Genomic DNA, 21222 nt, shown 5'->3' with positions numbered 1-21222 from the left:
AAAAATGACACATCTTCCATCAGGCAAATATAATCACCCTTATAACTTGTTAGTAAACCTCCCATCCGATCAAATGCATGCGATACTGTCTACCCCGCTTTATTGCCACGCAACAAGCTAAATTCATCCAAAAGACCTCAGTTTAGCTGAGACCAACAGACGCAGGATGACATCACACTTCGATTCGCGCCCACGCCCGGAAGGACCAACGGAATCTCTGCGCACGAGCTACTGCCAGTCATTGACGAAGCTGCCATGGCCCCCATCGAGACCGACAAGGGCGTGACTGCCAACGGTGCGTGCATCCGTCTCCCCCAGTGGTCCTGGAATGGCTCCACTCACTGTTTGTGCATTTCTCAAATCTACAGAAGGCCTGCACCAGCGCAAGGCCGCTGCTGCTGCCGCCAGTGATAAGGACAGCGCCACGTACACGTGGCAGGACGTGGCGAAGCACAACACCGCGCAGAGCGCCTGGGTCATCATCCGCGGCGTCGTGTACGACGTGACTGGTGCGTGTGTATCAACTGTATCATCTCCCTCCACTTGTACTGACCGCGCTGCTTGTTGCCGCACCACCAGAATGGGCGGACCGTCACCCTGGCGGCCGTGAGCTCGTGCTGCTGCACTCCGGGCGTGAGTGCACGGACACGTTCGACTCGTACCACCCCTTCTCCAGCCGCGCCGACAAGATCCTGACCAAATACGCCGTGGGCAAGCTCGTGGGCGGCTCTGAGTTTCCCACGTACAAGCCCGACACGGGATTCTACAAGGAGTGCCGCGAGCGCGTGCACCAGTACTTCAAGGACAACAAGCTGGACCCACGCAACCCGTACTCGGGCCTCTGGCGCATGCTGCTCGTGGCCATCGTGGCCGTCTTCGCCTACATGGGCATGAACCAACTGCTGCCAGGCAACATCTACGCGCACTACGCTTGGGGCGCCCTGTTCGGTGTGTGCCAAGCTCTGCCGCTGCTGCACGTGATGCACGACGCGTCGCACGCTGCCATCACTAGCAGCCCGACGGGCTGGACGCTCATTGGACGTCTTGCCATGGACTGGGTCGCTGGCGCCAACATGGTGTCGTGGCTGAACCAGCACGTGGTGGGCCACCACATCTACACGAACGTGGCGGGCGCAGACCCTGACCTTCCAGTGGACTTCAAGAGCGACGTGCGTCGTATTGTGTACCGTCAGGTGCTGCTGCCGATCTACAAGTTTCAGCACCTTTACCTGCCGCCGCTGTACGGTGTGCTCGGCCTCAAGTTCCGTGTGCAGGACATTTTCGAGACGTTCATCGCGCTCACGAACGGGCCGCTGCGCGTGAACCCGCACTCGATTGGCGACTGGGTGGAGATGATCCTGTCCAAAGCCTTCTGGACGTTCTACCGCATCTACATCCCGCTGGTCGTGCTGCAGGTAGACCCCGCTCGCTTCTGGGGCGTCTTCTTCCTGTGTGAGTTCATGACGGGCTGGTACCTGGCCTTCAACTTCCAGGTGAGCCACGTGTCCACGGCGTGTGAGTACCCGGGCGGCGATGAGGAGGTGACGGCCATCGACGACGAGTGGGCTATCTCGCAGGTCAAGTCGTCGGTGGACTATGGCCACGGCTCGTTCCTCACGACGTTCCTCACCGGCGCGCTTAACTACCAGGTGACGCACCACCTCTTCCCGGGCGTCTCGCAGTACCACTACCCTGGCATCGCTCCGATCATCATCGAGGTGTGCAAGAAGTACAAGGTCCACTACACGGTGCTCCCCAACTTCACGGAGGCCCTGGTTGGTCACTTGGACCACCTCGTCATTATGGGCAAGATGGGCAAGCGCGTGACGGTGCACATGGGTTAAGTATGCTTTGTCGAGGCCGTCATTGTTCGGCCGAGGAAGCGAGACTCATGGTCTCTTTCCCTGCTGCTCGTGTCCCTGGGTGACGCTTTTGCGAACGAACTGCTGATGCTTCGGAGCTGCGGTGAGAGGGAGTGCGAGGTTTGAAAAAAAATGTGTTGTGCAAGTTTGTTGGTCTTGCCACCGACAACATGAATCCATCCTTTCGTTGCAACTTCAATTTGGTCAAATGCGTTCTTTGCTCTGAGTTGGTTGTCTCTGACTCAAACCTGATCGCTCAAGTGCTCGGAGCAGATGGTCTACGAGTTGATGGTGCTTGTCTGACTTTTGAGGGATCCAGGTGAGGTTTGAACAGGTTGGGGGTGGACAAATTCCGTTGATCGATAATCGGCTAACCTTAGTAACTAAGATCAGACCGGAAATTGAGGGGTGTCTGCCCCTCCGTTATTATGGCTATGTCACTGTTCGCCCGCGCTGCCGCTCTCACACAAGTCGTCGGCACTCGAACCAAGTGACGTCGTCTCGGTTATTATCGTGGCTCGCTGCTGATCTCTTGACGTCATCATTTGCGGTCGTTGTGAGACGGCTCGAGAGTGCCGATGCTCGCAGCCGACCATGGTGAACATCTCGGTGGACGTGCTGGGGTCGCTTACGGACTCGTTGGGCCTGCATCAGCCGCTGATGGGCTATAGCACCGCCAACGATAACAGGCGCGGCGAAAGCGATTTTTTCGCTCTCAGCGTGAGCGGCATCAACACGGCCGCCAACACGGCCGCCAACCCGTCGCAGCTCGTCACGCCCTTCGCGTACGGCACGCCCGTGGGCAAGACCTGGTCCTTCCTAAATGGGGTCCTGTCCACCGCCGTCGTCGTCTTCGCCAGCATCTACCACGAACTGCCCGAATACGGCGTGGCTTTCGCTACTAATACATGTAGCTTCACGTGTTCATGGTAAATAGGCTGCCGTTTTGACGTGTATGCATTATGGATGCCTGCGCGGAATTCGACGCGATCTAAGACGCCATCGAGTTGAGCACGTCTAATCGAGCAGCCGAGTGCAAGGTGCGGAGTCGGCTCAGTTGTATGAACGAGCTCCGCCGTCCCCGTCGCGCTCGTAGTTCACAGTCGTTCCATCTACCTATTATCACAAGCCACAGATGTTAAATAACACAAATCCCTCACCGTCCCACAAATTCCGTCCAATATTGAGCAGCAGCAGCAACAAATGCCTCTACGACGCATCGAACCAGAATTCATCGACAGCCCCATGCACCAGATGCTGAGTGTCAGCCTGAGTCATCCGAGCACGATTAAGATGTGGATAAGCTTACGAAAGCGGGTTGTCTTCATCGGAAAATCCTGCGCAACGAATGCACGAGTCGCCTTTCGATGGTCCGAATGGTAGGAGGCTCGTATTGCAGTCGCGTCGTTATCAAACTTGCACCGAATGTCATGGCAATCAACGATCGTGGCGCGGAATTGTCGTCAACTTCCGAATGCGCCGATCCCGACCGGTCCAATTCTCCCTTGCTCAACCATTGGGGGCGGGGGAAATGCCCAGCATTGCTGCCGATCCTGGCCCCTTCCTTGCCCCTGCACGCCAGTCCACTCCGTTTGCCATTGTAAACCGCCTTGCCGTTCCCCTTTGTCGTGGGCCGCACAGTGACTCACAGCTCGAATGAGGACCGATCAAGAGCCGGCAGTCTCCGAATCGCTGAGCCGCTCCCACTCCTCACAGGGCACAACTCAATTGCTTTAATCGCCATGGTCTCTGTTGTCTCAGCCAGGATAGCTTTCGTGCCGCTGCTGGTATTGTCGGTTGTTCGGCACTACGCCGAGGCGCACACGTGGATCGACTGCTTTGACACAGATCGCTCGAAGCTTTACGACCAGAGTGCGTCCTACATTTTCGGCGGGTCCGGTGGCAATGGATTCTGTGAAGGCTACGGCGCAGGTTATCCCGGTCGAGGTAACGGTGATATTGGTACCGAATACACGTACAAACTGCTCAAGAACGAGGTGGAGGCCGGCTCACCCGTCTGCCAGAACGTCGGCTCTACCAGTTACTCGGATTGGCGCAAGCGGTTGTCGGTGGCACCTGGTCAGACAGCTTACTTTGCGTACCTGCCGAATGGCCACATCGTGAAAGACAAGAAGGGCGTAGGAACTCAGCACGGAGTCTACTGGACTGGACAGGTCGGCACGTCGCTCACGTCTACGCTGGATATGACGCCGGAGCATTTGTTGGACGGACATACGATGGACTACGATGATGGCAATTGCGGCGAGACGGTCGACTCGAATGGTAATCCTGGTGGCCGCGCAGGTGACGGCAAGCCATGTATCGGCTCTTTCGTTGTGCCGGAAGGTACGGCGCCCGGCGTCTACAACATGGTTTGGTACTGGACGTTTTGGCTCGACAATGAGAGCGCGTACAAGGACCAACAGCAGTCGAAGGGATATTTTGGTGCTGCGTACTCGACGTGTTTCGAACTCGAGGTAACCGGAGGTGCAGGCAACGTGACGATAGTGCAGCAAGCAGCACCCTCGCCTTGGACTCCTGCCCCTCCGGTATCCACACCAGCACCAGACGCTCTTGTGGGGGCAGAAGCTGCTCTGGCTGGAACGACTCCTCCTCCGGCTGCAACTCCTGTTCCGGAGGCGATGCCGGCTACGACAGCACCCATTCCCGTCGAGGCACAAACTCCAGGGGCGACACCCGCTCCTATGGGGGCACCAGCATCTCCTTTGGCGACTCCGGCTCCGACAACTCCGTTGGTGACTCCGGCTCCGACAACTCCATTGGTGACTCCGGCTCCGACAGCACCCATGGCAACGCCGGCTCCGACAAACCCAATGGAGACGTCTGCACCGACATTACCCATTGAGACTCCGGTGGTTCCAATGGCGACTCCTGCTCCGGCAACACCCATCGATACACCCGCAGCTCCGGCAGTGACTCCTGCTGCTTCAACACCGAGTCCAGAAACACCAGCAGTCAAAGGCTCAATTTGTCGGCGTCGTGCCTAATCATCGATCGAAGATGATGAAGAGCATATCGCGGACTAAGTCATCGTTGAAGTGCGCAGATGGTCGTCCTCAATGAGTACAAGAAGTAATGCGTTTCCCTAGGCGGCTGCCAAGATACACTACGAATAATACAGCCAAGCGTTGAATGTGGACAACGATGTTCATGTATCTCATGTTTGATTATTTCGTGGCCGAAAGTGTACCGTATCCACTGTGTACATGTAGCGAGAAATTCGCAGCGCGAACGTCCCGGTGTGCAGTGTCCGATCCGAAGCCATGCGTGCAGTTTGCACCAGCCTTCGTGTCTGGTGCGACACAGCCACGTGAAGTTAGGACGATCACTTCTCAAGTCCCAGATGGCAAGTCGACCATCAACACGAAAAATGTATGAACCCAGACGGAGAAACCAGGGCCTAAGCAATGGCATTCCTTTCAGCACCAAGGCTACAGTACATGTGTACAGCAACAACAGTTTGATTCCCAATTTTGTGAATATTCCCAAGCGCTGATCCCGACCAGCTTGTCCCGGTATGACCAGGTCAATACTATTGACTACATGTAGAGCGAAGTACCCAGCTTTTCTCCTGCTCCCAGTCCTTCTCTGTGCCGTTCCTACAAACCAGATCAGCCCAACCACTAACAGTAAAACGTGTTGCCGTTTCCACAACAGGTGGAGAAGCCGACACTCTCTAAATTCTCGAGTCGTGGGCAGACCTCGCTGGACAAGCAGCGATACTACCACAAGATAAGTGACCAGCTATGGTCTCCGTAGTTTCGTGCACGATGGCCTTGGTGCCTCTGCTACTATCAGTGATGTCACGCTATGCCGAAGCCCACACGTGGATTGACTGCTTCGACACAGACCGATCCAAACTCTACGATCAGAGCGCGTCGTACATCTTTGGTGGTGCAGGTGGCAACGGATTTTGCGAGGGCTACGGAGCAGGGTACCCCGGTCGTGGTGATATCGACATTGGCACGGTCTACACGTACAAGATGCTGAAGAACGAGGTCGAGGCCGGCACCACCGTTTGCCAGTCGGCCGATGCGAACACGTACAGTGACTGGCGAAAGCGTCTTTCGGTGGCTCCGGGTCAGACCGCGTACTTCGCGTACCTGCCAAACGGCCACATCGTCAAGGACAAGAAGGCTATTGGAACGCAGCATGGAGTCTACTGGACGGGAGTGGCCGGTACCTCCTTGACAACGACTCTTGATATGACCCCGGAGCACCTGCTGGACGGACACACCACGGACTACGACGACGGGAACTGCGGCGAGACAGTCGACTCCTATGGAAATCCAGGTGGCCGCGCGGGTGACGGCAAGCCGTGTATCGGTTCGTTCGTCTTTCCGGCGGGGACGGCCCCAGGCATCTACAACATGGTGTGGTATTGGACGTTTTGGCTGGACAACGAGGCCGCATACATCGATCAGGCGCAGGCAAAAGGGTACTTCGGTGCTGCGTACTCGACGTGCTTTCAGGTGGAGGTGACAGCAGGTGGCAAGACTGCTGCAGCTCAGACGACAACGGCAGTGCCTGCTGTGACACCAGCACCAACGCCGGCACCGACCCCAGCACCAACGCCGGCACCGACCCCAGCACCAACTCCGGCTCCAACTCCTGCACCGATTCCGGTACCTGCCCCGACTCCGGCTCCAACTCCTGCTCCGATCCCGGCACCTGCCCCGACTCCGGCTCCGACACCAGCGCCAACTCCGGCATCGACACCTGCTCCACCGGCAGCCACTCCTGCCCCTCAGGCAACTCCGGCTATCGTTCAAGCTGCAGCCCCTGCGGCTCAAAAGACTGGACTTGCTGAGTCGGAAGTAGGCACCGTTGCGCCCGCACCGGATAGCAGTGACGACGGTCTTCCACCAACCAAGTACGACGTGGGCGACGTCGCAACCGTGCATCCGGCCATCGACAGCTCGGCTAGCAACAGCTCAAGTGGCGGTTCAGCTTCGGCAAGCTCAGCATCCGATGCCGCCGAGGTCGGACAAGAGGAGCCCTCGTCACCGTCGTCGCCGTCGATGGTGGTGTCCGCTCCGGCATCAAGTTCGGGCTCTGGCTCGGGATCGAGCACATCTGCGGCGACGCTGGAAAGCTCGGCCAACTTGATCAAGACCAGCGAGCGGTGGTTGGTGCTGGGTCTGGCGCTGCTGGCGGGGGCTCTGCTTTGATACGGTTCAGCCTTCCCAAGCACCCTTCCTTGCGGTTTGCTCCTGGCAATCACGCAAATTGCAACCGGCTCCGGCACAGGAGCAGCTCGGACCAGGCAAGTCGCAGTTGACCACCTTCATGGTTCCCAGCTGGTGATCCGTCGGAGCGCCGTAAAAGCCGGGGACGTCCGGCCTTTTCAAGGTGTCCGCAGCATCGGAGACTTTCTTCAGTAGGTAGATAGAGGCGCTTGTCGTCTAAAGCCAATAAATATCAAACTCGTGGCGTTGTGGTTCACCACCAGTCTTCATCTGTCTGCGCGGAGTTGCAGCCAACGCAGAGTCCGTCATATCGTGACGACCATGTCAGAGGACCGAGGAACCGGCGCGTGCCTCTCGGCCGTCCGTTCTCGGACACGAAAGACTCGCGAAGCCATCTGGTCGCGTCGACTAAAGTAACTGGGCAAGTCTCTGTTGTTGTGCGGAGTCGTTCCTGCAACATTGGTACAGACAATCCTCTCCTTTGTGATAGCGTCGGGAACCACCACATTATCACTCGCTGGAGTTATTACAAGGCAGAAATGTGCCGTAAAATTGGTACATTTGAACTTAACAGCTCTACAGCGTCGACGTACAGCAGGCAGTACTGTGGAGCATCGAGAGCTGGAACGCCCTGCTTCCCAGCGTCTTCAGTAACTGCTGGAAGAAGACTGGCTTGCTTGACTACTACACGTGCGAGTACGCCGAGCCGGGCGTGGAGGATGACATCGTGAACGAGCTGGCAGAGATGCTGACGCGTCTCCACCCCTCGAATCCGATGTCGGTTGAAGAGCTGCTGAACCCACCGGACGAGAACATCCTCGCGGATGAACCAACGGACGAAGATTTCTGCCGGGTCGAGTCTTCAGAGCGCGAGAATGGGTGCGGTCAAGATGTCGGTGATGGCGGTATCGAGGACGAAGAAGAAGAAAGCACTTCTTCAACCTATCCAACGCCCGAAAACCTGTCCACAGAGGAGCTGAAGGAGCGTCTTCAATGGATAGCACAACTTTTCGTTACCGCCGGTGCGATGGGGGTCCGTTCAAGGGACGTTATCGGGCTTCGAACGATGCAGCGAGTATTTAGAGAGGAGCTTGCGTGTAGACAAGGCCACAAGCAGCAAAAGTCGATGCTCGACTTCTTCGGACGTCCTGCACCAAATGGACCTTAGCAATAGTTAAGCACCTTTGCATAGTGATAATGACGTGTTTTGTATCACAAACCAGTAACTAGAGGGTAGAGGTATATTTGACTCGTGCTTGTATGGTGACGGTCATCGGGAGCCCTCCCCATATCTCTCCGTGGAGGGTATCACTACTCAGGATATCACGACCGAGAGGATTGTCTGTACAACCCTACGACATCGGGTTGAGAGCAACACAGTCACTGTTTGTGTTGCTTGTGTATTTTATTCCACTTTAATTACCAATTTACTTTCCAAGCAATTCTCACTCAAACTCAAAAAATTGTGGGATCTTAAAAATGGATTAAGTACGATCCCCCCCCGCCTCCCATTTTGTTTTTGCCTGAACCGGGAGCGAGGCAGCTAGGATGCCGAGGAAAGGGACGCCCGCTGCGCGCGCGCGCACGAAACCCACCACGAGACCCAAGGGGGGGAAGAAGATGCCGAGTACGACGAAGAAGGCACGCGTGGGCACACGTTCAGAGGAAATCAAGAGTAAGCAAGTTCGATGGAGAAGCTGGTACATCCTGGGCCCTAACACGCGTGTGATTAATGCTGCTAACGCTTGCTACAGAGCGACGCGAGTCACTTCGAGCGCAAAAGCCGGTCGACTACGTTCGTGCTGTTCATGGATTCGTCAAGGACACTGAAAGCGACGACAACTACGAACCGGATAATGACCCGGACGATGGACTAGATGATGATAACGTGAACGCTGTGGATGCCGTCGAAGTGGACGACGAACTGATTGACGACGCTGCCGTCGACAACCGAGATCATGGCACTGCGGAGGGGCCAAGTTCCCGTACGTTGATTGTCTGTGTTGTTTGGTTATGTTACGTGAGTGTGTTGTTTCATTATGTTGTTTGATCGTTTGTGTTGTTTGCTTAGATTTTGAAGACCCGAATGAAGATGTTGGTGCTCGCGAAGACCAGAACGATGCTGCTGCAGCGGATGCTGCTCGCGAAGACCCGAACGATGCTGTTGCGGCGGATGCTGCTCACGAGAATACGCGTGATGAAGATGTTGGTGCTCGCGAAGACCAGAACGATGCTGTTGCGGCGGATGCTGCTCGCGAAGACCCGAACGATGCTGTTGCGGCGGATGCTGCTCACGAGAATACGCGTGATGAAGATGTTGCTGCTCGTGAAGGCCAGAACGATGCTGTTGCAGCGGATGCTGCTCGCGAAGACCCGAACGATGCTGCTGCAGCGAATGCTGCTCGCGAAGACCCGAACGATGCTGTTGCGGCGGATGCTGCTCACGAGAATACGCGTGATGAAGATGTTGGTGCTCGCGAAGACCAGAACGATGCTGTTGCGGCGGATGCTGCTCGCGAAGACCCGAACGATGCTGTTGCGGCAGATGCTGCTCACGAGAATACGCGTGATGAAGATGTTGCTGCTCGTGAAGGCCAGAACGATGCTGTTGCAGCGGATGCTGCTCGCGAAGACCCGAACGATGCTGCTGCAGCGAATGCTGCTCGCGAAGACCCGAACGATGCTGTTGCGGCGGATGCTGCTCACGAGAATACGCGTGATGAAGATGTTGGTGCTCGCGAAGACCAGAACGATGCTGTTGCGGCGGATGCTGCTCGCGAAGACCCGAACGATGCTGTTGCGGCGGATGCTGCTCACGAGAATACGCGTGATGAAGATGTTGCTGCTCGCGAAGACCAGAACGATGCTGTTGCGGCGGATGCTGCTCGCGAAGACCCGAACGATGCTGTTGCGGCGGATGCTGCTCACGAGAATACGCGTGATGAAGATGTTGCTGCTCGTGAAGGCCAGAACGATGCTGTTGCGGCAGATGCTGCTCACGAGAAGACGCGTGATGATACTGTGGAGGGCACCATTTCCTGTGAGTCGTTTTACTATTATTGTGTTGCTATTATTGTGTTGCTATTATTATGTTGCTTGCTAATGTTGCTTGCGTATGTTGCTTGATTTTGTTGCTGCTCGTTGTTGGTGGGTTCCTTTATTTAGCGCTAGGAGCTGGATCAAAACGAGACAAAGGACCAGCGCGCTCAAAACCGTCACAGAAAAAAAGAACGAGAGCGTTGCTCGACGAGACGGATAGTGATATCCGAAAGGCGAAAATGCCACACAAGAACAACCATACGCGCCAACCCGCCCGAAAGCCAACACGTCAAACAAAAACTTGGGAAGCCCGTGAAAAAATGAAGAAAGCCCATTCACCAGTCACAAACTATGTGCCGGAGCTACCACAAAAAGCGTTTGACAGTTGGGACGAGTTTGAAGCAACATTGGAGAGCTACACGGTCAAGAACTACTTGTGTTTCCGAGTTAGAAGCTCCGAAACCCGGGCTAAGCACAACAGGTATGTATGTGTTATGTTGTTTTAGGTCTTGTGTTGCTCACACTAAAGAATCACTTTATGTCGATTTAGTCGGGCTGGAGCAACACAGCTTCCACTCAAAATGACGTACAAATTTAAGCGAATGTGGTGTACGCATGGAGCTTCACAGGCTTCTCGTGGTGAGGGCCTACGCGATCATGACTCGAGGTATACCGGATGTGAAGCAGGATTTCATGTGCGTTCAGAGACGATTGTCGAGGACGGGCAGGTCAAGTGGCAGGCGTGTGTTGTTCCAGGCTCGGAGGTGCACCTACAGTATTATCGGAACCATCTACTTGATACTAACCGAATATTGATGTACAGATATCGCTGCACAATCACAAAACCAACAAAATCATCTTTGACTCGTACCGCGGAGCAAAGTCGATGCCTCTTGCACCCCAGGTCCGCAAAGAACTGGGTCTATTGACCGAAATGAAGACGCGCACTGCAGACATTAACCGATATTTGTCGGATAAGCTTGGTGGGTGCTTCTGGTGAATCTGGCTTCTCTATTGTGTCGTTGTTTTTGTCTACCAGTAGTAGCGAAATTTAACTATCTCTATTAACATTGTTTTTTGTACTGGTATGAGGACAGATATGGTTCTAACGCCGCAGCAAACACGAAATATTCTGCAACGTGTACTGGGAACGACAACCATTGAGCGATCCAAAGCTATCCTGGATTCTTTTGCTGGAGAGAATTGCGAAAACGACGTCCTGCTTGTTCAGGATCAGATGGATATCACTTGCGTCATTGCGATGCAGACATCGATACAAAAACGTTGCTTTGAGCAGTGGGGAGACAGCTTGGTGATGGATTGGACTCACGGTACTAATAACCTGGGGTATCATCTTGGTAATAGCGACATTTGTGAGCTGATATTTATTGCACCTGGATAAGAGGTATGCTAACAGGACTTTGATTTGGTTGTATTATATAGGCAGCCTCGTTGTCACCTCCGCTACAGGAAGAGGAATTCCCGTGATTGACTTCTTGGCACTTGACCAGAAGGCGGTTACGATGGAGCACATCATTGAGTTTTTCAAGCGTAAAAATCCGTCTTGGAACGACATTCAAACCATCGTTATCGACAAGGATTTTGTTGAATGGCGCGTCCTCGAAAAGGCTTTTCCTGCTGCTACTGTTCTTCTCTGTCAATTTCATGCGCTGACCTATTGGCGGAAGGTCTGCCGAAGGACCAAATTTGACCTGACGATGGTGCAGAGAGACTCAATGGAGACTGCTTTCGCGAAGCTGATCTACTGGTGCGTTGCACGTTTCAGGGTATTAATGTTGCTCTGTGTGTTGCTTATATTTGTGTTGTTCTCTATGTTGCTGGTTATTGTGTTGCTTGTTGTGTTGATTTCAGTAACACCCAGGCAAAATTTGAATCTGAGCTTGCCATTTTTACTCAAACCTGTGCGAAACAGTGCCCTGAACTTCTGAAGTACTTTCAGGCAAACTGGAAAACCTGTGCCCCGATGTGGGCAAATCACGTCCGAGGTACATTCTTCACCGCTGGAAATACCACAACCAATCGGATCGAATCGAATTGGAACCAAGTCAAACTTCTTCTTGGCAAGAGGCCACAGATCGACTCAACCATTAGTGGACTTCTAATTCACCAAGTCACAATTATTCGACAGCAGATCACTGCCATCCGCAAGCACTTGACTACATCTCGGCAACCTGAATGCGTTCCAGACTTTCTTACACTCGTGGCGAAACATCTGAGCGACGACACACTTGCAAAAGTTCGCTGCCAATGGGACCATTTCATGGTCACTTCTGACAACATGGTGTGTGCTAAGCGAGGGTCTGAAGTAGGTGAATGGGAAGTAAGCATATGGGGGCATGTGTATCAGTGCAATGACTTCGAGTGGTCATGCTCATGTCTGTTTTACTGCACCTACAACTTGCCTTGCCAGCACCTGATGTATATTGCTGCCCGCGTCCACCGATTTGAGAACATGCCGGCGCCAAGCGTTCCTCCACGCTGGGATATGGCGGTAATGGCAAAGCTGGATGACGATTTTAGAGGTGGGGTAGCATCGCTTCTGGCTGTACAAGACAAGCTGCGAATCACTGGAGAGTCGTTCCCACACGACGGCTTGACGCAGTTTGCAGACGACTACGAAAATAGTGGAGCAACACAAGCCGTTGAAGCAACACAAGAACCTTCTACAACCGTTACAGTAACACAACCAGCAACACAAGCCGTGACATTAGATGCAACACAACCGCATATCGCGACATGGAAAGAGGGCGAATCTCGTCAGCTTAACCGCCGAGTGATCTACGTGAAAATGCGGCGTCGTGAGCGTGCAAATGTCGTGGTTCTCTCCTCGGAAGAGAAATATTGCTATGCAAAAGCCGCATTTGAGCCAGTAATGGAGCATCTCGCGGGGTTGTCCAGTCCTGCGTTCTACACAGCATTGAAATCGTGGAGAGAGATTATTGATAAGAGTATGCGAGAACTGGGAACTAGATCGGCGGGAACCGCGACAGTCTCACATGAAAATATGGAGTTGGATGAATCGGATGAGTCGGATGATCTTGAGGGCGACAATGAAAGTGATACGGCTTCTGATTTCACTCCTGCAGACCTCATCGATACAATGAACATGCTTCAGGAGCTAGATATACAGGAACACGGAGTATGTGGTACTAGTGCAAACGCTCAGCTTGCGGATGTGAAACAAGAATACATTCTAGACGACATGGAAACTCCAACTGCTGGTCTCATAAAGATTCCAACAATTAAAGCGAGATCAAGTTCCAGTTTCAGTGGTGGCCGGACTATCACTTCTTCTACAGTCCAAACACTGACCCAAACTTGGGGACGGAAGACAGAAACGTGCCCAACCAAGACGCCGCTGTCTACTCACGAGAACCTACCGACCAAAGCAGAAGATCACGCGAAGGGAGGACAATATCCAATCAAATCTACCGCTCGAAAACACGGCCAAGTAGAAGTACTCAAGTTTCCCCAAGCGAAACCCCGGCACAATCGACGAAAAAAAATGAAGCAAGCTCGACTGGAGACGACATCTAAACCGCAAAAGCTAGCGGCCATGACTCTTCCGGATAAACGTGTGCCACCCCTGTCCCGGGTACTGGAGTGGGCCTGCAATACCAATGACAGGTACCACATCAGCGAGCTGCTTCAAAATTACCCTCTTATCATGGAGGATGACTTCGTTGGCGCACGTACTGCACGGTGCAGACGTGAATATGTTTGTAGTGGTGACTATGACTACAATTTCGTGATTCCCAATACCTTGGTGACGAAATTGGACGCGGTAGTAGAAGCAGAGAAGATGAAACGGAAGCAGTCGAAGTACTTTGACAATGTCTCTGATTCAGATCACCTCGAAGGTACAACAGAAGAGATAATCGCTTTCTTCCCGGGGGGAACGCCAAAGTTCACCAGGTTCGTCAGATGTGTGTTGCTGTGGTGCTTGCAATTTCACAATGTTGCTTCGTACAACGTTGTGTTGCTGGCAATGTTGCTGTCATTGTGGTGCTGGTTGTGTTGCTTTAGTTTACTAACCGCTTACGTGTTTTCGGCTTACTTAGTGGAGCTGTCTATCGAATGAAATCGTTCTACGACATCCGCAGAAAGTGTGACGCCTGGTTGGCAGACATGGATTGGGTTCTCTCGACCAAATGGGACAACATATTGGCAACCCCAGAGCTTTTTGATGAGGAAACTGACTCGGACGAGTTGACCCCAAGCACAGCAGGTGAAAAACACAAAGCGCTGGCGGACGATGTTACTAAAATTCTTGGCGATGCGTGTCTCGGCTCCACGTTTCGGCTATCTAGTGGTGTGGGCACCGTAAAGGTGGATCATTTGGTCGGCATGTTGGCGCGAGATCGAATGCTGAATGATATGATCATTGATTTCATCCTTCGTTGCATATGCAACTCACTGGGGGACTGCTACACTATGGATTCGCACGCTCCAACGTTTGGGCATGGGAAACCACCAACGGATAGGATATCAAGGTTCCACTACGTTGTGCTGCCCGTCCACCTAAGTGATATCCATTGGGGAATCATTATTGTCCACCTGAATTATCAGCACGATTTCCCCCGCATCAATTCGTACTATTACGAACCTTTATGCAGCAATGCATATCGAGCTACTATGGAAGATATATACGAAGGGACGGTGGCTAACTTTCTAAGAGAATGGCATAACGAGACAATGCCAACGGCGGAATACCCGGTTGAAGCAAGTGGTGTGTGGCTCGATGCTCCTGAACAACCTGACGGAACGTCGTGTGGCGTGCTATGTATTGCTCAAGCGTACTCCATGATGAAGGACAGTTTTCGTTTGACCCAGACCACTATTACGCGCGACGATGTAGCTGTCATGCGCCTGCGAATCATGTGGATGATACTTACGCAGCCAGATGTGACAACTAGAACCAACAAGATCGCTCGAGCAGTAGCTGATACCGATGTAGACTTACTCGCAACTGTTATGAAGTAACTGGTGCCGATCGAATGGATTGTTTTAGCCTAACATCAATGCCTTACAGCGATGAGCCTATATTCCTCTTCACTCTGTGTTTATGTGTCCTCTGTTATTGCTTCGCTAGCATAATGTTGCAGCATTCTTCGAGCACCACAGTGTGTGACATCACGTAGCCTGCGTCGAGCGCGGGCGCTCCGGCTGCGACTGCCAGACGCATTGTGTCTTCTTTTTCCTCGGCAAACATCGCTACAAGTTCTTCATGTGCGTCCAGCGCCATCTGCAAATACTTGGTCATTATCTGCGATTTCTCTTCCATCCGCTCAATATACTGCAATCTAGATCGCAGTAGCTCCTTGCACAGACGCGTATTGTGAGCACGAGAGTAGTGGCGGTGATTGCCAGGAGGGGGAGGGGCCGCTAAAGGAGTCAAATGCTCGGTATTTGCGGCGTTGGAGGCGCTGTTGCCTTGGTTCATGTGTCGTCGTCCTTCGCTGTGAACTCTTTCGGATATCTCGTCGGATCTGCTGTCTACTGGGAATATCTGCAAACCACCTCCGTAACTTTTACGATAGCTGTAACTTATCGGGAATAGATTACGCGTCGTGCTCATCTCCTTCTCGTGTGTTGCTGTCGTGCGGTGCTCCTAGTGGTGCCGAACCCTGTTGTGTTGCAGCAAGGCCTGTCGTTTTGTTGTAATTGTGTTGCAGGAACGCCATCCGTTGTTGTGCGGGCTGCCTGCGTGGCAGCTGGGCGAGCAAGAACAAACCGCGTATCATTTGCAGTCTCAGTCTCCTCTGCATGGCCACGCTACATGTATTCCTCAAATACTCGTGCGAGGAGTGCATCGTTTCATGATGAGGTCTCTGGCAGTGAGTTTGCTCGCTGTCGTGCAGCTTGTGACGGCCCACACGTGGATCGACTGTTTCGACACCAACCGCACCAAGATCTACGACGAGAGCGCGTCGTACATTTACGGCGGTTCTGGGGGCAATGGGTTCTGTGAAGGCTACGGAGCGGGGTACCCTGGACGCGGTGACACCGACATCGGGACGGGATACACTTTCAAGATGCTGGAGAACGAGGTGGAAGCAGGCGCCGCCGTCTGTCAAACAGCGGATGCCGATACGTACACCAGCACGGACTGGCGCAAACGGATCTCCGTCGCGCCAGGAGAGACCGTCTACTTTGCCTACTTGCCAAACGGACACATCGTCAAGGACAAGAAGGCTATCGGCACACAGCATGGCGTCTACTGGACGGGGGAAGCTGGGACGTCCCTCATGTCGACGCTGGACATGACGCAGGAGAATCTCATGGACGGCTACACGCTGAACTTCGATGACGGCAACTGCGGTGAGTCGTACGACTACAACGGGAACCCAGGAGGCCGAGCGGGCGATGGCAAGCCGTGCATCGGCACTTTCGTGGTCCCGGCAGGAACGGCAGCTGGAGTATACAGCATGGTTTGGTACTGGACGTTTTGGCTAGACAATGAGGCCTCGTACGTGGACCAGTCCCAAGCTCGAGGGTACTTTGGTGCTGCATATTCGACGTGTTTTGAGGTTGAGGTGACGTCCGGCTCTGGCAGTGTGGCGATGGCCCCCGCGACGCCCGGTACAGATACCCCAGAGCTGACTACTGTGACTCCAGCAGAGACCACAGTAGCTCCGGTAGCGACTACACCAGCTCCAGTAGCGACTACACCAGCTCCGGTAGCGACTACACCAGCTCCGGTAGCGACTACACCAGCTCCGGTAGCGACTACACCAGCCCCGGTAGCGACTACACCAGCTCCGGTAGCAACTACTGCTACTCCGATGGCAGCAACCACAGCTCCAGAGTCATCGAGTGTGACTTCATGGGACCAAGTAGACGCGACCAATGCAGCAGGTGAAGCGGGTCTTTCAACGACGACGAGCGCTCCGGTAACATTAACCAGCGCTCCTCAAGTAGTGACAGCAGTTCCGCAGGTAACCACGTCAACCCCTGTTGCAACAGAGGCCCCTGTAGTCACAACAAGCACCCCAGTAGTAGTGACGGATGCCCCAGTCATCACTACAAGTCCTCCAGTCATCACTACAAGTCCTCCAGTCATCACTACTAGTCCTCCAGTCGCCACTACAAGTCCTCCGGTCGCCACTACAAGTCCTCCAGTCGCCACTACAAGTCCTCCAGTCATCACTACTAGTCCTCCAGTCGCCACTACAAGTCCTCCGGTCGCCACTACAAGTCCTCCAGCCATCCCTACTAGTCCTCCGGTCGCCACTACAAGTCCTCCAGTCATCACTACTAGTCCTCCGGTCGCCACTACAAGTCCTCCAGCAGCGGCAGCAGAAACCCCAGTCGCAACAACAAGCATCCCAGTACCGATCACGAGTGCTCCAGTAGAGGTGACGGATGCTCCGGCAACTGAGACGTCTGCACAAACAGCAGCTGCTCCTAAAACTACAAGCACTCCTCCTGCAAGTCCGATAACAAACACCGAAACACCTGAGACCGGCACGAGCTCAGACGAAGTCGACGATGGATTCTCGTCACTTGATTCTGCCACGTTCTCGTCGCTCGACGACGATGAAGACAGCGTGGGGACCGTTCACGCTGCCAGTACAAGCTCTTCAACGTCCACCAGCAAATCCTCCTCTTCAAATGGCAGCTCGCTGGGCTCCGACACCAGTGATGCAGAGGTGGGCTCAGGTAGCTTTGACATTGAGCCAGAAGTATCCAACGACTCGGCTTCAACTTCAGAGGCACCAGATGAGTCGTCTTCTACTATACCATCATCATCATCCGCTTCCTCGTCAACTGCGAGCGCGTCGGCCAATGCGGAGACCAGCTTTTCACTGAAGACATCACACTTCCAGTCTTGCCTGGTTTTGTTGTGTGCTCTCGTTGCTGCTACTGTGGTCTACTCATGATGTTTGATGAAAGCAATAAAAGAGGAAGGGATTAGATTTAGTGATTCAATGTCGTAAGTAAGTACAAGCAGTAAATTACTGGAGCAATTAATATGGGGTGTGCTTGATTTTGCTGTTACCGTCTCAATCCTCTTATCGTATCAACGTGAGCTCTGCCGAATGTGCGGTTGTTCCTGCTGGTGGTTGTGTTGGTGTTCACACCGCGACTAGAAGATACATGGCGGGAGGATGGTACCGACGCTCGCCGAATGGCAGCCTCTAGCGATTGAAACCGGAGTTCTTGCTGGGTCTTCACTTGCTGACGCCGATTGCTGGTCTCATTGTTACCCGCGCTGGTACTCGGGAGGGACTTTCGCCTGCTAGTGCTGGACTCACTACTGCGTGCAACTACTGCTCTCCTGTTCAAGGTGGCGTTGGAATTGTTAGGAACGGAAGCTCTTCTGGAAAAGCTGGTCGAAGAAGCAGCTGAGGAAGGTCGAGGACGAGTCACGTTCTGTTGACCTGTAACGCGAGTGTTGGTTGTGGTAGTTCGTAGACGCGAAGATGCGGATGCTGGCCGGACATTGTACCTGAAACCGAGTTGGCGGAGCTTGTCCGTCATGGCATCCACAGCTTCAGTCGTGGTTGTCTTCACGTCTATCTCAACCGCCTCGTTCATCGATGGGGTCGGTAGTACGACGCGAAGAATTTCGGTCGCATTTCCAGTGACGTCAAAGTCTCGCTGTAGGGCAAGGCCGTACATGACAACCCCGTTGTCCAGTTCACTGTCATCCTCTTTAACGCGCTGAACGCGTCGATTATTTAGGAGACCTCGACGGATATACTCGATACTGCGGCCAGTGACGCGCTTATTGCCTACGAAACTTACCACCCGGACACTGGTCGGGGCCTTCTCCAGGAAATCAGCCACGTGTTGAGCTCCAACGTCCGAGAGGTTGTTCGAGTCAAGAATTATCTCACGGAATCGTACACCACTCACTAACACTTTCAGCAGCAACTGGGCCACATCGTCATCATTCAGTCCACTGTCCGCCAAACACAGCCGGTCGTCTAGCGTACCATTGTTCTCGCTGTGATTAGGACGTGCCTCGGTAATGAGCATGTCGCTGGACAATGGCTGGGTGAGGAAGGTCATTTGGCGTTGATCCCTCTCCTGCTGCTTCTCAGAGTATACGTCGACTACCTTCAGCAAAAAATGGCGCATCTTCCCGACGTCTTGGGAAGCCTTTGCGGTTGTTGGAGCTGCACCGTCACGGATATCTTGGTTTTCGATGGGGTAGTTTTTCAGTTGTTGCTGAAGACCCACTACCTCCCGCTGCAACATTTGAATCGATGCATTTTGGGCTGCAGCCTCCGTAGCCGACCGGTGTGCTAGCTCGCGTAGTTTATTCAGACACTCAGCGAGCTTTCCGATCACAAGCGTCTTGAACTTCTTTCGAGCAGCGCTACTTTGGATCACTCCTAGGAACGCGTTGATCTTACTTCGATTCAAATAGGACGCTCCACTCACATCATTTGTATCAGCGGAAAGCATAACAAGCTGATGAGTCTGATCCTCGCTCTCTTCTTCGTGCTGATTGTCTCTCAGTTTCATAGCGCTGCTGGTGACTCGGAATGGGGAAAACCTCTTTTTCTTTGCACCGGGTAACGAAGTTGTAGACTCCGACTTCCCAGTGAGCGCTTGGGCGCCAGTAAGATCAGCAAGTTGCTCGACTGGATACGGGGCTTCTAGCAAGAATTTCTCCCGTGCCAAGTGGAGATACATGGATCCACTAACGCAGGGCCCACCATAACTTGCTTCACTGTGAACACCAGTAGGTTTAATCCAGTTGGAGACAGAGTTTGGAGGGTCTTGCATCTGCTCCAGAGCACTTTTGAGAATGTCGTTGGATTCTACAGCAGCGGTTAACTGGTCCTGTAATGCGTCCAGGCGATGCAACAGGAAAGGAAATGCCTGCATGAGCACCCCCAAGCTGCGGCCCTTTTGGTCGCTTATATGGTTCAAATTCAGGAAAATGCTAGTTAGACATCACGGCTTGAACAGTAAAACAGGGCTTTGCACTTACCGTGATTCTTCCGTGCTGCGTAACTTATCGGTCAAAGATGCGATCCGCGTGGTCAGCTTGGCCACGCGAGAGGCCATAGCGTGATTGTTCCTGGTCGAAAGAGAAACCTTACTGGTTCCGGTTCGCTTTTGCGAGCCAAGTAGCTGGTTGCAAGTCTGCATAAGGTCGGTATTGGCCTGATCCTTCTGTAGCAGTTCTCCTTCCAGGTGTCGGATGCGTCGGTGCAGCTAGAACAAAACCGCACAGTAGTGAGTGAAGGCCATCCAAACTTCACGATAGTGATCGAGAACACACCGATTCGTGACTGCCACCGTGCTGTGCAGCCTTCAAATTAGCCTCTAGCTTGGCTTCCATCGTTCTTATTGTGGCGTTAGTTTGGATCAGCTGGTCATGTGCGTTGCGCACTTCCTGCTCCAGTTCTTCCTGGCGATGCAGAGCTCGCTGCGCTTCTTGTTGCGCTGCACTAGCGATCTGCTGGGTCCGAGTGAGCTTTTGTACTTTGCTATCGCACTTGCGCTCCAGCTCTCGGCAAGTGCGTTCCCATTGCTGAAGTTTGTCTTCGTACTCGGCAACAATTTGTACGTGTGTGTTTGAGGTGGTCAACTTGTCTTGCAGAACATGAACCTCTTGCTGCAAAGTCTCGATTGTCGTCTGCGCTGCCTCGTAGCTTGCAGTCAGTGTCGTGTGAGAGCTGGACAGGTCTGCGTTTTTGCCTTCAACGGTGTCAAGTACCTGGTTCAAGAGTGTTACCTGCTCTTTCAGCTTCTTGTATTCGCTTTGCTGGTCTGCATGCGCTCGACGAATCTCCTCGTGAGTTTGAAGCTCCTTTTCCAGCAGTTGTGACATCTAATAGGGCAACGAAGCATGGTGCTCAGTTAGAGGTACGCTACAACTGAAAACCCTCAGTCTCCCAACCTTTTGGTTCTTTGTCACGAGCTCAGCGATACGTAGCTCTTTCTCCTTGCGCTCTGCTAGGTGGTATCCGTTGCCAATTTCTTGATCAAGTCTTCGGAATGATGCCTCCAGTTCAAGCTTCTCCTCACGACCGTGCTCCACCTCGCGCTGCCATTGCATGATCTCGTGCTGAAGTCTTTCGTTTTCAAGCTGAATTGAACGAACGAGGTCAATACTTCATCATAAC

At 53.4% G+C, this 21222-nt stretch overlaps 6 protein-coding genes across 6 annotated transcripts; 5 read left to right on the top strand and 1 right to left on the bottom strand.

Moving 5' to 3' along the window:
• Positions 1-255: 255 nt before the first annotated feature.
• KRP23_6993 (Delta(5) fatty acid desaturase A) lies at positions 256-1844 on the top strand (the record flags this gene model as incomplete). Its single annotated transcript, XM_067892250.1, has 3 exons — positions 256-295; positions 369-509; positions 580-1844. 3 exons carry the CDS (start codon positions 256-258, stop codon positions 1842-1844), a joined length of 1446 nt encoding a protein of 481 aa, XP_067744149.1.
• Positions 1845-2456: 612 nt separating this feature from the next.
• Positions 2457-4870, top strand: KRP23_6992 (uncharacterized protein; the record flags this gene model as incomplete). The annotated part of the gene is made up of 2 exons (XM_067892249.1): positions 2457-2674; positions 3628-4870. The coding sequence occupies 2 exons, from the start codon at positions 2457-2459 to the stop codon at positions 4868-4870; spliced, it is 1461 nt and encodes a 486-aa protein (XP_067744148.1).
• A 759-nt stretch (positions 4871-5629) lies between these two features.
• Positions 5630-7054, top strand: KRP23_6991 (uncharacterized protein; the record flags this gene model as incomplete). Its single annotated transcript, XM_067892248.1, has 1 exon — positions 5630-7054. One exon carries the CDS (start codon positions 5630-5632, stop codon positions 7052-7054), a length of 1425 nt encoding a protein of 474 aa, XP_067744147.1.
• Positions 7055-8692: 1638 nt separating this feature from the next.
• Positions 8693-11111, top strand: KRP23_6990 (uncharacterized protein; the record flags this gene model as incomplete). Its single annotated transcript, XM_067892247.1, has 4 exons — positions 8693-8747; positions 8827-9057; positions 9144-10112; positions 11065-11111. 4 exons carry the CDS (start codon positions 8693-8695, stop codon positions 11109-11111), a joined length of 1302 nt encoding a protein of 433 aa, XP_067744146.1.
• Positions 11112-15951: 4840 nt separating this feature from the next.
• Positions 15952-18015, top strand: KRP23_6989 (Salivary glue protein Sgs-4; the record flags this gene model as incomplete). Its single annotated transcript, XM_067892246.1, has 1 exon — positions 15952-18015. One exon carries the CDS (start codon positions 15952-15954, stop codon positions 18013-18015), a length of 2064 nt encoding a protein of 687 aa, XP_067744145.1.
• Positions 18016-18437: 422 nt separating this feature from the next.
• Positions 18438-21155, bottom strand: KRP23_6988 (uncharacterized protein; the record flags this gene model as incomplete). The annotated part of the gene is made up of 5 exons (XM_067892245.1): positions 18438-18516; positions 18585-20006; positions 20082-20308; positions 20376-20927; positions 20997-21155. The coding sequence occupies 5 exons, from the start codon at positions 21153-21155 to the stop codon at positions 18438-18440; spliced, it is 2439 nt and encodes an 812-aa protein (XP_067744144.1).
• Between the last annotated feature and the right edge of the window lie 67 nt (positions 21156-21222).

Source organism: Phytophthora ramorum, assembly GCF_020800215.1.
Source record: "Phytophthora ramorum isolate Pr-102 chromosome Unknown Phyram_PR-102_s0006, whole genome shotgun sequence".
In the NCBI taxonomy this organism is placed as follows: Eukaryota; Oomycota; class Peronosporomycetes; order Peronosporales; family Peronosporaceae; genus Phytophthora; species Phytophthora ramorum.
The sequence above is the reverse complement of the archived record's forward strand: the minus strand, read 5'-3'. Positions and strand labels throughout refer to the sequence as shown.